This window comes from Eublepharis macularius, chromosome 4, assembly GCF_028583425.1.
Source record: "Eublepharis macularius isolate TG4126 chromosome 4, MPM_Emac_v1.0, whole genome shotgun sequence".
In the NCBI taxonomy this organism is placed as follows: domain Eukaryota; kingdom Metazoa; phylum Chordata; class Lepidosauria; order Squamata; family Eublepharidae; genus Eublepharis; species Eublepharis macularius.
The window spans coordinates 172,141,723-172,157,535 of record NC_072793.1 but is presented as its reverse complement, the minus strand read 5'-3'; the positions used below and the strand labels follow the sequence as shown (position 1 = coordinate 172,157,535).

The 15,813-nt window shown below is 45.5% G+C and overlaps 1 protein-coding gene across 1 annotated transcript in view; it reads left to right on the top strand.

The window, feature by feature from the left end:
* The first annotated feature begins 710 nt into the window (after positions 1-710).
* The window catches only part of LOC129327842 (uncharacterized), a 40,989-nt gene continuing 25,886 nt past the window's right edge, over positions 711-15,813 (top strand). The window contains exons 1-3 of the mRNA XM_054976593.1: positions 711-779; positions 6,988-7,018; positions 9,230-10,019. Of these exons, the coding sequence (XP_054832568.1) occupies positions 762-779; positions 6,988-7,018; positions 9,230-10,019 (839 nt within the window). The 5' untranslated portion in view covers positions 711-761. The remainder of the gene's footprint in view (positions 780-6,987; positions 7,019-9,229; positions 10,020-15,813) is intronic.

Below are 15,813 nucleotides of genomic sequence, written 5' to 3'. Positions count from 1 at the left end.
TTTCACTTTGGATTCTTTCTTTAACTTTTGAGGGTGGGGGACAGGAAAATAGTGACGTTAAACATGCCCTCCAGTTTCTCTGAATTATGAAAAACATCATGCTGTCTTTCTGGTTGAATTCTTTTTCTTTCTTTCTTTCTTTCTTTCTTTCTTTCTTTCTTTCTTTCTTTCTTTCTTTCTTTCTTTCTTTCTTTCTTTCTTTCTTTCTTTTGAGGTGTCAAGGCTTTTTTGCATGTATAACATGGAGCTTATATGATCTTAAGTCTTAATGTAACTACTTTCTCTTAATATTTTGGTGAGTAAACATCTTAGAGAATCAGAAGCCACAGGAGTGCCATATTTGACCCTTTCAAACATGCCCTTACATTTCTCTTTTGGAAATCAATGTCAGTTGGACTGGCTTGCAGAAACGTAAACCGAGGGGCGAACTCCTCCACAGAATTCAGTGTCAGATTTCCTCAGCTGAGCAAGTTCCACGTTCTAGAAGTACAGCAAAACTGGAGACAAAAAGACAAAAATCTAACTTACCTTCTGCTGTACCTGCTTGGAGAACAATGTGAGATTTGGAGTTTCACTGTTTTCTTTGTGCCTTGCTTCTCAGAATGTGAACTGAAATAAAAACAGAGTTGGTAGTGGAAGTTTTTAAGGGAAGTCACATGCTTTCTGAGCAATACTGCCCTCTCCCTTTCTTGTCACTGTGCTGCATATGTTAAAAAGCAGATAACTAGGAAATGCAAACACCGCGTTGAGGGGAGCTCTGGATGCTGTCAGTTGAGGAGGTAGGAAGCATTTGATAGTTCATTGTAAGTTTTTGTAGAATTTGGAAAAGAGCTGACCCCTGGTCCTTACAACAAGAAAGCAATTCCCATCTTCTTGTTGATTTATTCGCAACGTTTTGAGAGAGGAGAAGAGGGGATGGAGCATCCATTTGGATGCTCAACCACAGTTGCTACGAGGAGGAGCCAGGAACTTTGTTTTCAAATGACGGGACATTTTGCTTGCCATTCTTCTGCCTTTCCTCTGCTGAGCTGTGCTGTGCTGTATGGGAAAGGGTATGTATGTGTGTGCCCAGAATAACTGCAAAAGGGAGAGAAGGAAGAGTGGAGGGTTGGAGTGGTGGCAATGACCGATGTTGCTGCTTCTGTAGCAGGGGCATGATTTGTAACCCCCATGAAGATCCACCATATTCTTCAGCTACAAAATACAGTTGCCCTCAGTGCTTATTCTTCCATCTTTCGCAGTGCTACATTCTTTGTCTACCGACAGTTTTGTTTGAGAAAAGAAATAGTCTGCAATCACTCGCCTTTTCTACACAGAGGAATTTCACTGGTTCTGGACCTATACTGCTTTGAGTTTTCTTCTGAATTCTGCACAGTTAACTCCCCCTTCAGTTTTCAGCTCAGTGTTTTCAATATTTCTCTTCGAATTTTCTGCCTGTGCTTATTCCCCAATGATTTTCTCTATGTGTATAGATCCAGAGAAGTTAGCCATGTTAGTCTGTAGTCGCAAAATAGTAAAGAGTCCAGTAGCACCTTTAAGAGTAACCAACTTTCTTGTAGCATAAGCTTTCGAGAAGCACAGTTCTCTTCATCGGATGCATCTGACAAAGAGAACTGTGGTTCCCTATGGTTAGGCTAACCCCTATGCCTTATCTTTTTAATCTTGCCAATCACAAACACACGAAAACCTTTACGTTAATGCGTTGGAATGCTCTTCCATCTGCCATACTGGCAGGCAGATACAAAAGAACACCACTGGAAGAGCGCCTGTGTCCCTGTGGTGAGGGGAAAATAGAATCACTAGAACATGTCATCTTTGACTGTAAAATACACATGCAACTAAGAGAAGTTTATATAAGGCCTATACGTTCTGCCCATCTGGGAAGACACAGAGCTTTTCTACTTTCAAAAATGCTCTCAGATAGATCCCAAGATATAACATATAAGGTTGCCAAGTTTGGCTGGATGGCCATAAAGAACAGGAGATGGTTCATTACCAACTAAAGACAGTTCTGTTTTATGGTTTTATGGTATCTGGTTTTATGATATATTGAAATTTAAATTTTAAACATTTTTATGGCAATGTAAGGCAAACCTATAACATAATTGTCTTAGCGTCTATCCAACGACTCACGAAGATAGCTGGAGCAAGCGCCTTTTGAGTGCCTGAAGGAAGGACTTCCTCCTCTTTCCCTTCCTCACTTTGATAGGCTGGGGAAACAAACGGCCCGCCTCTGAAGCGGCTTGGCCAAATCCGGATGGCCAGACTGCAAGAGGGGCAGCCACTCCCCTTCCAGATCGGGGAGAGGGGAGGGACGAACCCGCCTCCCTGTCAAGCTGGCGCCGGGCGGGGAGCAAACACGTCCACCTGCAAACAGCCAGCTGCAAGTGAGGCGGTCGCTCACCTTCCCCTCGCCTCTGGGATGTGGGGAGAACCCGCCCCCCTGTCAAGCGGGGGTGGGGGAGCAAACCCGGCCGCCTGCAAACCGGAGGCAGGCTGCAAGAGGAGCAGCTGTTCGCCTTCCCCGCGCCACTGGGGGGGGGGACATCCCCCATCAAGCTGGCTCCAGGGGAGGGGTGGGAGAGCAAACCTGGCAGCCTGCAACCAGCCAGCTGCAAGCGAGGTGGCTACTCGCTGCCTGCATCGCGCGAGGGGAGGGACAAACCTACCCATCTGTCAAGCCGGTGGGGGGGGGGACAAACGGCGCGGGGGGGGTGGGACAAACCTGGCCGCCTGCAAACCAACAGCAGGCTGCAGGAGGGGCGGCCACTCGCCTTCCCCTTGCCGCTGGGATTGCAGGGTGAGCCCCCGAGTCAAGCCGGCGCAGCGGGGGGGGGGGGAGCAACCCCCCCTACAAACTGGCTGCCAGTTGCAAACGAGGCAGCTGCTCGCCTTCCCCTCCCCACCGGGATCGGCACCAGGGGGAGGGATAAACCTGCCCCCCTGTCAAGCCGGCAGCCGGCAGTCAGCTGGGATTGAGAAGGTTTCCTGTCTGTCGTGTGTCCTCAGCCCCCATCAGTCAGAGATGCTTTAGGCTGATCCTGCCCTTGGCAGGGGGTTGGACTAGATGGTCTGTATGGCCCCTTCCAACTCTATGATTCTATGAATGGGCAGGCTGCAAGCCCTTCCTCACACTAATTTGGGTGCAGCTGGGGCCCTTCCCAGCTCCGGCCCACCTTTTGCACCCTGCAGAATTTCCTGGGAAGGGAAGGGCCGAGGGCATGGAGAAACCCAGGAGATCCAGAGAACCATCCATCAGGTGGGAGAGGCTGGGATAACCTGTGGGTGACTGGAACCTGGGGGGGCGGGCGGCTGCAGAGTCATTTAACAGCCTGACCAGGACTCCCTGTGTGGGGTTGCCAGCTCCAGGTAGTGAAATTCCTGGAGATTTTGAGAGCTGAAACTGGAAGTGCTTTATATACAAAAACATTGTATATAAAGAAATCTTTCAGCATTGATCACTGAATGTTATGTTTCATAAAAATTTTTGAAAAGCACAACAGCTTTCTAGAGCCCATTGTATTTATTTGCACAATGGGCTTTGTTTCTAGTGTAATATATTACATTACTGAGGTATCCTTTAATTTGTATTCTCTAGTTTATTTCTGTAACACAGTTAATTCCTGTAATTTTCTTGCTGGTCTAGGACTGTAATAATAAATTTGATTTAAATTTGATTTGAAGAGAGCTGTGGTTCTCGAAAGCTTATGCTACAATAAAGGTGGTTAGTCTTAAAGGTGCTACTGGACTCTACTATTTTGCGACTACAGACTAACATGGCTATACACTATTTCTCTATGGTTTTCAATTGGCTTTCTCAATTCTGCAGAATTTTCCTTTTGGATTTTTACCCTCTGCCTTCTATTCCACACACACACACACTCTGCCCCACAGGCCACTTCTCACTGATTGGTCTCTCCATCCTCCTCCCAGCTCCTACCTCTCCCAACCAAGCATAATGATGTTATAACATTCAATGTTATGACTTTTTAAAAATTTCCCCAATACGTGACAGCTATGCTCCAAGTAGGCATTTTTATTTAGGATTTATGACCCACTCACCCATCCCCGCTCCAATCTGGGCTGACCCAGAGCTGGGAGGCAGAGGCCAGCACCACAAGAGTAAACCAACACAATACAATAACAATATTACAGTGTTATAAGGTCATAAAGTTTTCTTTTTAAAAAAGATGTGTCTTAACAATCCATGTGATTGCGTGGATCTCTTTGAGGGTTTTCAAAGATTAACTACTTATGCTTTTCAGGTAAAAAGTTCTGTGTTTGGGTTTACTCTGTGCCAACACTGCATGCGCTTAGGGTTGCCAGGCCCCATCAGTCTCCCAGTGGGAGATTGGGGCCTGGCTTTTACCTGGGTTGGTGTGACCCCTACCAGGGGTCTGGCAGCCCTACATGCACTCCATGTTGGTTATCCATTCGCTTTCATTTCTCTTTTGGTTCCCCCACACACTGTTTATGCCTTCTGCTGGGTTCCTTTGGTGGTCATAATGTCATGACATCATAATGTAATAACATGATTGGGCATACCCCAAAATTTTTAAAAGGAGATGGAGGTGATATGGTGGCACCGGTGATGCTGACTGTAACACTGATAATTATGTCCACACCTCACCACATAATTTTTTTTATTTCATGGTGGTGTGGACAAAAAAAGACAGTGCCCACACCAGGATAAAACATGGCATGCAGAAAAGTAGGTAGCCAAAACAAATCTGACCCTTGAGAAGGAAACACTCAAAAAGAGAGGAGAAAATCTCACGGAACGGATGAAGTTCTCTTAAGTGCTTACATAGGATAAACAGAACTGGATTCCAAGCAAGTGTCTCCCTGGAGGCAGAACTAGGGTTGCTAACCATCTGGAGAAAAAATATCCTGTCCCTTTAATAGAGGCTTAATATTTGGGCAGGCGAAACCATCCCTGGCATGAAGTTAAATGATATCACCTGCTAAATAATAGCCCATAAAGCCTTTTTTAAAGGGACAGGACATTTTCATAGGCTTTGGCAACTCTAGGCAGAACTAGTCAGGTTACAAACCCTCAACAGAACAGACTTTTAAAAGTTTAATTTGAAATTCTGGAGATAACATGAATAGGTATTTCAGCTGAAGCAAATTAATAATGGTATCTTTTAAAAGGGCAAAAGTTGCCTCTATTTCTCCTAATTTTTGGCTTCCAGGTGCAAATTCTTATACTGAGTGATATAAGGAGGCCTAGATTTGGATCCATGGGATGAGTGTTTAATCTGGAATTACAACAAACAGTGCAATAGCTTTTGGACTGTGGAAATCTGAAACCAAGCAGAAATTTAAAACAGAGCTGAAACAAAGCCCAGGCATCAACACGACACATGAAATGATGCAGAAATTACATAGTAGAACCAGAGCAGCAGAAAGTACGTACTATCCACCAGCAGTTCCCCAACTTTTTTGGTATGGTGACTCACAAATCCAAATTTACTTTATATGGCGATCCATCCAGGGCTGGCCCAAGAGACTGAGAAGGTGTGGGGGTGGCACCAGATGGAGGAGATAGAGGAAGATGGCAGATGGCAGTAAAAAATTGGGTGGCTTGTGGCTCAGTGCTGTACATCTCCCGCAGCAGGTAGAGGGCAGCGAAGCCCTGCAGGGGGCTGGGCAAGAGGTTGGGCTGCTAAGGAGCAGTGCCAAGACAATGCCTGCACTTGCACACACTTCTTTCTCTCCTCCTCTCACTTTGTCATGCACTGAACAGCTCCCGCCCCCTCTTCAGCCTTCCCCCCTTCTTCCACCTATTATCGTAAAGTTTCTAATTGCCAGACCGCTTTCCCTCCTCATTCTTGTTACAAAGAAACTAGAAAGGAAGGAGAGGCAAGAAAGAGAAGGGTGCACAGGAGCCACCATGAGAGATGGCTGGTCTGAGAGCCACTCTCAGAGGCTCCATGACCCAGATCCTGCTGTTCTACTGCAGCAAGGTCAGTAATTGGATGGGGGACCTCCCAGGAAGGCTTTGCAGAGGCAGGCAATGGCAAACCACTCCTGCTTCTCACTTGCCTTGAAAGCCACTTTCTGGGATCTCCATAAGGTGGTTGCGACTTGATGGCATGTACGTGCATATAATATTTTATTGATCTAACAATATTCAAGAGCTGATTTTTTTTTTATAAAAATGAAAAACCTTTAGTGGTTCAGGGAGGAGGAAAATCCCTTGCCACTGCACAGTATTGACAGCCTCAGAAGCAATGGGGAAACCATGTCCATGTATATAAATCACCATAGTCTCTGTTTATATAAGCACATGAGGCTTCCCCCACCCCCGTTAAATTACCCCCACATTTAAGGAGCTTTAGGTCTGGTCACTTTTCTCCTAGGAGGGGATACTGAGCATTTAATAAGTGCACTGCAAGCTGAAATTCAGCACGTGAATTGCCAGTATATGGATGCAATGACGGGGAAAGGATGAATTTTCTCAACCAGCTATTCAGGCAGAGCAGTCCTGCCTCTCCCCACACTCCACACAAAGTTGACAACTTGAATTAAATATTTAGTTTTGGATTCAGTTTTACACAAAGTATATTGGGTCACTGTTTGGTATAGCCACATAGCATTCTTTGTAGGGACACCCCATGTTTGGGCAGATTTGGAGAAGGGCTATGTTTTGTTTTTTGATTGTACCATGATTTGCAGTGAGAATTGTGTTTGGTTCCACCCCAACACCTCTTTCTTGGTTATTGCACACCACTGAGGCCAATATTGCTCTCTTTTTTCATCTGTGACACATTTTGGGTGTGCTTATATTGACAACCAGAAGAACACATTTCACTTCAGCTCAGTCCAGGAAAGAAGATATACATGCTGCCCAGATAAGGTCTGTGTGCTTACACAGTTTCCTCACCATATGCAACTTTAGAAGTATGGCTAGATGCAACTTCTCTATAATTATCTGTTTAAGTGATCATCTCTACTAACATACTTCCTTATCAATTATTTTAGGGAGAGGTAAAAGAGAAGATGCATAAGCAAGGTAAGCATGTATGTGAGTTTTGAATATGGGAGGCTTGATTGTGAATATGGAAAAGGAGGCAATAGCTTCCATTCTCAGAAGGATGGAAGGCTGAGAGCAGAACCACAAGTGACAAAGGGCACAGATTGGACACTTGTCTGCTTCCCTCAAGTTTTGATGGGAAATGTAGGCAGCTTGACGGAATGTTGGGCAAGTGACAGTTGAAAAGTCCATTGGACAGCAGTCAGAGAGCAAAGCTGCGAGACCAGGATGCCTACATTTCCCATCAAAACTTGAGGGAAGCAGACAAGTGTCCAATCTGTGCCTTTTGTCACTTGTGGTTCTGCTCTGAGTCAGTCTTGAGCAGGCTATTTGAACCTGGCTTCCGCCAGGAACAAACTCAGGTCGTGAGCAGAACTTGGGCTGCAGTACTGTAGCTTTTCACTCTGCGCCATGGGGTTCTTAGAGAGATACCTTTTTATATTTCAAAAGTGAGTTTCCTGGTTGCTGCTTTGGTCTGTTATTTGGTCTTTTGTGTAGCTTGGAATGCTTGTGCACAGTAAAATTCTAGCCTGATGAATTTTGCAAGGACTTCCTCCACCACCTGGAACAATGGTAGACTTTGAGGAAGAATTATGGGTAAATTGGAAACTCAAGAAGTCTGAGATGGCACATTTAATTGGGGCAAAGCTAGAGAGCAAGCAAGTGGGATTTACTTCCAAGTAAACAAGACCATTTGATTTCAGACTGGTCCTCTCCTCCTCCCTCACACTCAGACATTCCTGCATCTGATGTCAGAGGGCTGCTACTTGTTTAGTTCAAAAGGGGTTAGAGTTAGAAAGCCCAAAGGCCCTGCTGCCACCCTGACTTAGGCAGGGCACCCACTGAGGCACTTGGCAGTGAAGTAGCTGAGGTATTCCCTGCCCCCCACCTTTTCTCACTTGGCCAGCAGGAGAGAAAAACACCAGGGTGGGGGGACATGCATGAAAAGCACACTCACACTTCCCTGTAGTGCTGCAAAATGATGTCATTTTCTGTTTCCACAGGGAAACTATGTGTTGCGCTGAGGGCCAATTCATTAAAAATTGCCTCCAAGTAAATTTTTAATGAAGACAATTTTTAATGAATTGACCCCTGGCATGACCTGTAGCTTCCCTGTTGCACCAGGAAATGATAACATTTTCCAGTTCTATGGGGAAGCATCGGGGGTAAGTACCCCACTCTTCCCACCCCCTAACCTCCGGCCCCTTGTTTTGGCCGCTGGAGGGGGCTGGTAATTCTAGAAGTAGCCCTTCCCAGTGATAGTTTCTGGGGACTGCAGAAGCAGAACACTCACAGAGAATGGAAGCTGAACCAATGTGGCACAGTCGGTTGGGTATAGCTATATGATACTTGTGCTGTGAACTGGATCAAGAGTCCGCTCACAGCGGCTCATGAGTGCTGGGAAAGGGAAGACAGGGCTTTAGGCCTCCCCACAACATTTTTGCCAGAGGAAACAGCTAGTGGGGGCTGTTTTCCTTTCTTGGGTTCCAAATGTCCTTAGTCACATGATCCTAAGACATGTGGAGTCAAAGAAAGGGGCAAACAGGTCCTTCCACAGCCATTTTCTCTGGCAAAAATGGTGTGGAAGTAGCCTGAAATCTCACCTCCCTTTTCCCAATTCTCATGAGCCTCCATGAGCAAAAGTCACTTCAGAACCTGTGTCCCCTGATGTTATGTGTGGCTGTGAGTCAGGTCAAGGGACTCCCCCACCCCGCAACTCAACTTGCATCACATGTATTGTATGGCTTGAATCTCAGAGAGCTGAATTCAAATTCCCACTCTGCCATGCAAGCTTGCTGGGTGACCTTGGGCCAGTCCTTTTCTCCCAGTCTAACCTACATACCTCACAGGGTTGTTGTCAGGATAAAACTGTGGAAGGGTGAATGTTGTTCACTGCCCTGAGCTCCTGAGAGGATGTGGTAGATAAATACAGAGTGAAAAGTGTTATTGAATTACCGAGAACCCCACTTCCGATAACTCTGCTTGGATCAGCTAGGATGAAGTGTGCATGAGCCCATTATACTTTTGGAAAATTATATTTAACAAGTTAATTATATTTACACAAGTTAGATATGAAATCTAAGATTTACCATCTCAAAAATCTGCCACTTGAAGTAGTTCAATCGGTCTCCTTTACAGTACGTCTGGCCTTTCTCTGCCTTTTGCTAACATGTTCTCCATAACTCAAAGGGGAAGAATCAGAACTAAGGATCATCCTCGTTGGGAAGTCTGGAGGTGGGAAAAGTGCCACAGGAAACACCATCTTGGGCCAGAAGGCGTTTCAATCCACGCTTGAGGCAAAGACAACAACCCTGCAGTGCCAAAGAGCGTCTGGGAGCTGGAATGGCCAGGAAGTGTCAGTGACCGACACGCCAAACATATTTGATTCAGAAGTCTGCATTGAAGATATGCTCACTGAAATTAAGCGTTGTGTTGGACTCTCCAAACCTGGCCCTCATGCTTTGCTGCTGGTGACTCCCGTGGGCCGCTTCACTGCAGAAGATGAAGCTACCGCAAACAGAGTCTTGGAAGTATTTGGAGTGGAAGCCACAAAGCACATGATAGTCGTTTTCACCTGGAAAGAAGTCTTGGAAGGGACCTCCTTGCATGACTATGTGATGCAATCCAATAACAAGGTTCTTTTGGAGCTGATTCAGAAATGTGGGTCCCGCTTCTGTGCTTTCAGTAATAGGGCAGCTGGGGCAGAACGAGAGGGGCAGGTTTCCGAGCTGATGGTGATGATCAAGAAAATGGTCCGGGAGAATGGAGGAAGGCATTATGCTAATGAGCTGTACTTGGCATCTGTTTTAGCCAATGAAAAGCTCCAGTGTTATATGGCAAAAAATAGAAGAGCCATGCAAAGGGCCAAGGGAACCTTTGGGGGCTTAGTTTTCAGAACACCGTTTGTAGTCTTTGAGTTTTCTGCCGTTGTTCTTCTATTCTTTTATCATTGCATTCTTTCGCTCCTCAGCTATTTTATTTCTAAGAAAAAATGAAAATAATCTGAAGAATTTTAAAAGCTAAATCATAATCTTGCTTTAAAATGTTGAATAGGTTAATAAATGAAAAATGGTATTTTTGGTGTAACAGGACTAAAATGTCATTTGTTGTCTGGAAAATCTTAAAATGTACATTGCTTTGAACATGCAAATGGAAATGTATTTAGAGTATAGAAAAGGCTCTGAATAAAAATCCAAATTATTTTTATTTTTAGTAACAAAAAAAAAAATAACTGTATAATGAAAAAAATGTGTTTCATCATAGCTGTACACAGACTTTTTACAAAAAAATCATAAAGAAATACTATCACAGATATACAAATATGATTTCCATATTTTGGGCTATTTTTCATTTTAAATGGGGAAAATAATTTTTTAAAAAAGCTATCTGTAAATTCAGTTATGAGCTTTAGTAATCTTAAAGAAACACTGCATCAATCTGGAAATTTTGGCAATTTGCCGTCCTTCTTAATCCATCCTTTGATTATAACTTTTCTGCCAATTTTTAGTGATTATCATCTTCACAGTAGTTAATAAATCGGTAATCACTGGTTGATATTTTACTGGCACTTGGTTCTGCAAGTATCCTAGTAATGTTACTTTAGGTTCTTTCATTAACAACATGCCTGTAGCAGTGTTGGAGGAGTGCCCTCAAGTCAAAGCTGGCTTATGACAACCCCTGGTGGTGTTTTCACAGTAAGAGACTAATTGCCCGCCTCTGCAAACCTGATCTTCATGGGAGGTCTCTCATCTGATTACTAACTACACTGACCCTGCTTAGCTTCTGAGATCTGACAAAATCAGGCTCACCTGGACTATCCAGGTCAGGCCGCCTGTAGGGATATGAACTGGGGAAAGAAAATTCCATTTCATTTTTGAATCTGAGGACAGCTGCTTTTGCAGTTAATGGCACCAAATTCACACCGAACGCAGTCCTCCCTCTAAACCATCTATCTACCAAGTCTTTCCTCTGTTACATTACATGCACGTGCGTGTGCGCGTGCGCACACACACAGAGGAGAGTGTCGGTGGGTGCACACTTTGGTGAGAAAGTTTCAGGTAGGTAACAGTGTTGGTTTGTAGCAGAAGAGCAAGATTTGGGTCTATTGTATCAAAAGCTGCAAATAGATTGAGGAGGAGGAGCATGGCCTTTGTCTACATTCAGGTGGAGGTCATCAACTAGAGCTACTAGAGCCATCTCCATTCTGTAGCTTGACCTAAAACCAGACTGAAAAGAGTTCCGAGCACAAGAGCTATCCAAGAAAGCCTGTAATTGGTCAACTACTGCTCTCTCAACCACTTTGTCCAGAAATGGCAGATTAGAGACTGGGCAATAATTGGCTACATCATTTTTGTCTAAGAACAGTTTTTTAAGTAGTGGGCAGATGACTGCCTCTTTGAGAGACTAAGGGAAGATGCCTTGAGTTAGTAAATGATTTACAATAGACATCATAGGCTCATTTATGTGGTCTTTATAAGATTATATTAGCCAGAGTGGGCAGGTGTTCAGTGTACAAGTAGTGGCCTTCACAGATGCTAGTCACTGTCTAGAAGTGTAACTGAGTCAAAATTATTCAGAAGCAGACTGGACAGTGTACTTCGCCTATATCACAGCTAACATCCAGATTACAATGTATTCAAGTTATTTTATCAGCAAAAAACTTTGCAAAGATTATTGTCTGTTCTTGAGTCAGTGAGGGTTCAGATTTAGGAGTCAAAAGATATTGAGATGTCATAAACAGTTGGGCTACATGTGAACCAGCTGACGCAATGGTTGCAGAAAACTAACGTTTCTTTGGTGCTATCATTGCTATGTCATAAATCTTCCAATGGGCTTTGTAGCATGCTTTATCGGATTCAGCAGGACTGGGTTCCTCTGCAAGGATAGGACAGGTCAGCGAGGAGCAATCTTGTTGATAACTTCAAGGAGCTTCACGTCCCATGCTTCTACCGCTGCTCTAATAGAGCCTGTGTTTAGGGGTGTGCATAACCAAAAAAGAGGCAAAAATACACACAGAAATCATTGTTTCGGCTCATTACAGCAGTTTCCCGAATGGCAGAACAAAATCAGGACTGTAATGCTATCCCCCCACCAAAAAATTCATGAGTTTTGTTTTGGTTCTTACTCATGCAGTAGCAGCGCAGGCAGGACAGCCAGCCAGGCAGTGTGGGCTGCAGCCTGCAGCTTCTTGTTTTTCTTAATGGCAAATCTGTGCATGTAATGGAGACTGAGCCACCTTTATCATTAATTTTGTCAGTGGGCCCATGTGGAAAAGGGGGTTATGATATTCCATATTCATAAACCACTCTTTCAGCGAGGCGAAGGGGTCTGACTGCAAACAGGGAAGTGGGGTTGTTAGGAAACCAGGTGGTGAGCCCTCTCACCTCTTTGATCTCTTCCTCTTCCAGCCCCTGTGATGCTGTAGAGTGAAAGACGGACGGGAACAGAAATGCAGTTGCGCTGCATACAGTTCAGTAGCACATTGCTTCCACAAAGACAAAGACAGTCTCTCCAACCTGCTTTAACAGCAAGAGTGGTAAAAGATACTAAATGATCTTACTGATATAACTGCAGGGCCTCTTCTGTCATAGGGGCATAGGTGGTATTCTCTTTGATTCTACTGGACAAAGGAAGAGGAATGTAACAGGAACAAAAGATTATGGAGGTGAACCACTGGCTGCATTCAAGATGCTGGCAGGGAGAGATTTGGATTCTGGGACCATGAACTATGTTTTCTTGAAGATGCCTTTGCTTGCATGTGATGGACATCTGTCAAAGACAGGGAAGAATGTGTTTGGAAGTGACCTAGGGAGATTCATGGGGGTGGGGTGGGGGTAACATTGCAGGGGGAAGAAGGGACATCACAGGGGAATGGAGACAACTGGCATCAGGATTTCAGGGAAGAAGCAAAGCAAATAGAAGAGGTCTACCTGGAAAGGCCAGGTCAAAGAGGGGCAATTTTGCAAAGCTTCTGCTGCCTATATACCAATGCCCAAATCTTGGGCAATAAGGAGGAACTTGATCTACTAATGAAGATGGAAAGATATGACCTAATAGGCATTACAGAGACCTGGTGGGATGATTCCTATGACTGGAAAGCAGTAGTGGATAGGTGTGAGTTATTCAAGAAGAACAGGAAGTGTTGTAGAGGAGGCAGAGTGGAGATGTATGTGAGGAAGAGGCTTTATTGTTAGGAAATACTACAAGAGGGGAGGGACAGCCCACTGGAAAGTGTCCAGGTGAAGAGAAGGGAGGGAAGGACAAGAAGTACTGTGGTTGGGGCCCGCTACAGACCATCTGACAAAGAGATGAGGTGGATCTCCTTGATCGGGTGATTTGTAGGGTGACTATGGCCTTGACATCTATTAAATATTGAGCTTGGCGCTCAAGTGATTTCAGCAAGGCAGTGACTTCAGCTCATAGTGTACATTTATTGGCAACATAGAACAGCTTGGCTCCCGAGTGAGCCACATATATACACTTCCAACTCCACCCCGTTTCAGAAACTCCCCAATAAGAACACAGGCACTAGGATCCTTCGTTTGCATGCACTAAACAAAAGGCAACATGTTTATACGATTGCAATTGGCCCATATCCAGGGGGAAACGATTGGTTGCTGATATCCCAATTCCAAATAGGATTGGCTACCTAAGGAGCCTTGTTTCCCTTGAAGCTAGCCCAATACATAACAACATCCCACAAAATGAGCGGCCCAACTAAAACGATACATCCATGTAGAATGTTTGAAAAATTTGAAGGCGGGATTCTCTGAAATGAGCACTCCAGTAGCTCCATCCAACCACAAGAGGTGTCATAAACAGGGCTACTTCACTGGGAGACAGGTCTAAACAAATTTTCCAAATACACCGATTCAGCTTGGCAGTTGGTTTCCCTTGGTGTTTCTCCCTGTTTGGGACCTTTTTTCCTGACCATCTCAACAAAATTTGATTGACTTGCTCTCAAAAATAGCCCCTGCTTTAACATCACCTGCATATACGTGGCATAAAAGTGGGGTAAAAAGGTGGGCAGCAGCCTAGTTAAATATGTCAGTATGGGAAGCCTATTAATCTATTTGATAAGAGCACACCTGAACCCTTCTTAATTCTTCCTATTAAAGAGAAAATTCTGTTGGTTCCATAAGCTAAAAATTAACCTTCTGACTATCCAATAGAATCACACACCAAAACTCCACTAATGGCAATTTAACAACTGTAACACTAATACCAAAGTTAAGGCAAGGCACCCCAACAACAATAGAAAACAGACTCTTCCCAGCAAGAACAATGAGGCCACAAGAACAGCAACTGTATACACAAACACCAATGTTAGGTCAAATACCCCCACATTAAACAACAAAGCAGTTTTGTAATGGTAAAGTGTAAGATAAAACTTGTCCCTCCCCAAATATCCTGCTACATAAAAGAGTAAACATGTTCTAGACAACTCACTTCCTACCCTGGTGAGCCAACAGAGGGTGCTGCTGCGGAAAAAGGTGAGGCAGCCTGTCCTTTGAGAGAGCACACTGAGGCGGAAAGCCAGGTCAGGATCAGTAGGGAAGTCTGCCCCGTGACTTCACCTAGCTGGGATCAGGAGCAAAGAAGGTAGTAATGCTCGCCACTGGCCTTAACACACCTGGGATCAGGAGCAGAGCAGGTGGTACTGCCCACCTGCACCTTCACCCAGATCGGATCAGGAGTGGAGCAGGTGGCAATGGCCACCCCCTTTATCCGGCTGGGATCAGGAGTGCAGCAAGTGGCAATGCTGATCTCCTGCCTTCACCAGCTAGGATCAGGCATGGAGCAGGTGGCAATGCCTGCCTGCTTCACCTGGCAGGGATCTAGAGTGGAGCAGGTGACAATATTCATCCTCCATTTTCACTCAACTGGGTGAAGGCACAAAGCAGGTGGTAATCCCCATCACCTTCACCCAGCTGGGATAATGAGCGGAGCAGGTGGCAACACCTGACCCCCTTGACCCAGCTGGGATCAGGAGTGGAGCAGGAAGCAATGCCTACCTCCCCGCCTTCACCTAGCTGGGATCAGGAGCAGAGTGGTGGCAATACTCCCCCCCCACACACTTTCAACCAGCTATGATCAGGAGCAGAGCAGGAGGCAATGCCTGCCCCCATTCCCCCAGATGGGATCAGGACCAGAGCAGGTGGCAATGCCCACCCCCTTCACCTGGCTGGGATCAGGCATGGAGCAGGAGGCAATGCCCACTCCCCTCTTCACGCAGCTGGGATATGGAGCAGAGCAGGCAGCAATGACCACCCCCCTTAAACCCACCAGAATCAGGCTCAGAGCAGGTGGCAATGCCCGCCCCTTTCACCCAGCCAGGATCACATGTTTAGCAAACAGCCGTGCCCACCCCCTTCACCCAGCCAGAATCAGACACAAAGCAGGAGGCAATGCCTGCCCCCTTCACCTGGCCAGAATCTGGCGCAGAGCAGGAGGCAATGCCTACTCCCCCTTCACTTGGCTGGGATCAGGTGCAGAGCAGGAGGCAATGCTCACCCCCACCTTCACCCAGCCAAGATCAGGAGTGGTGCATGTGACAATGCCTACCCCCAGCCTTCACCCAGTTAGGATCCAGCATGGAGAAGTTGGCAATGCTCACCACCCGCCTTCAACCACTTGGAATCAATAGCGGAGCAGGATGCAATTTCTGCCCCCTGCCATCACTCAGTTGGGATCAGGAATGGAGCTTGGAGAATCAGGCTCAGAGTAGGCAGTAGTGCCTACCTCCTTCACCCAGTCAGGATCAGGCACAGAGC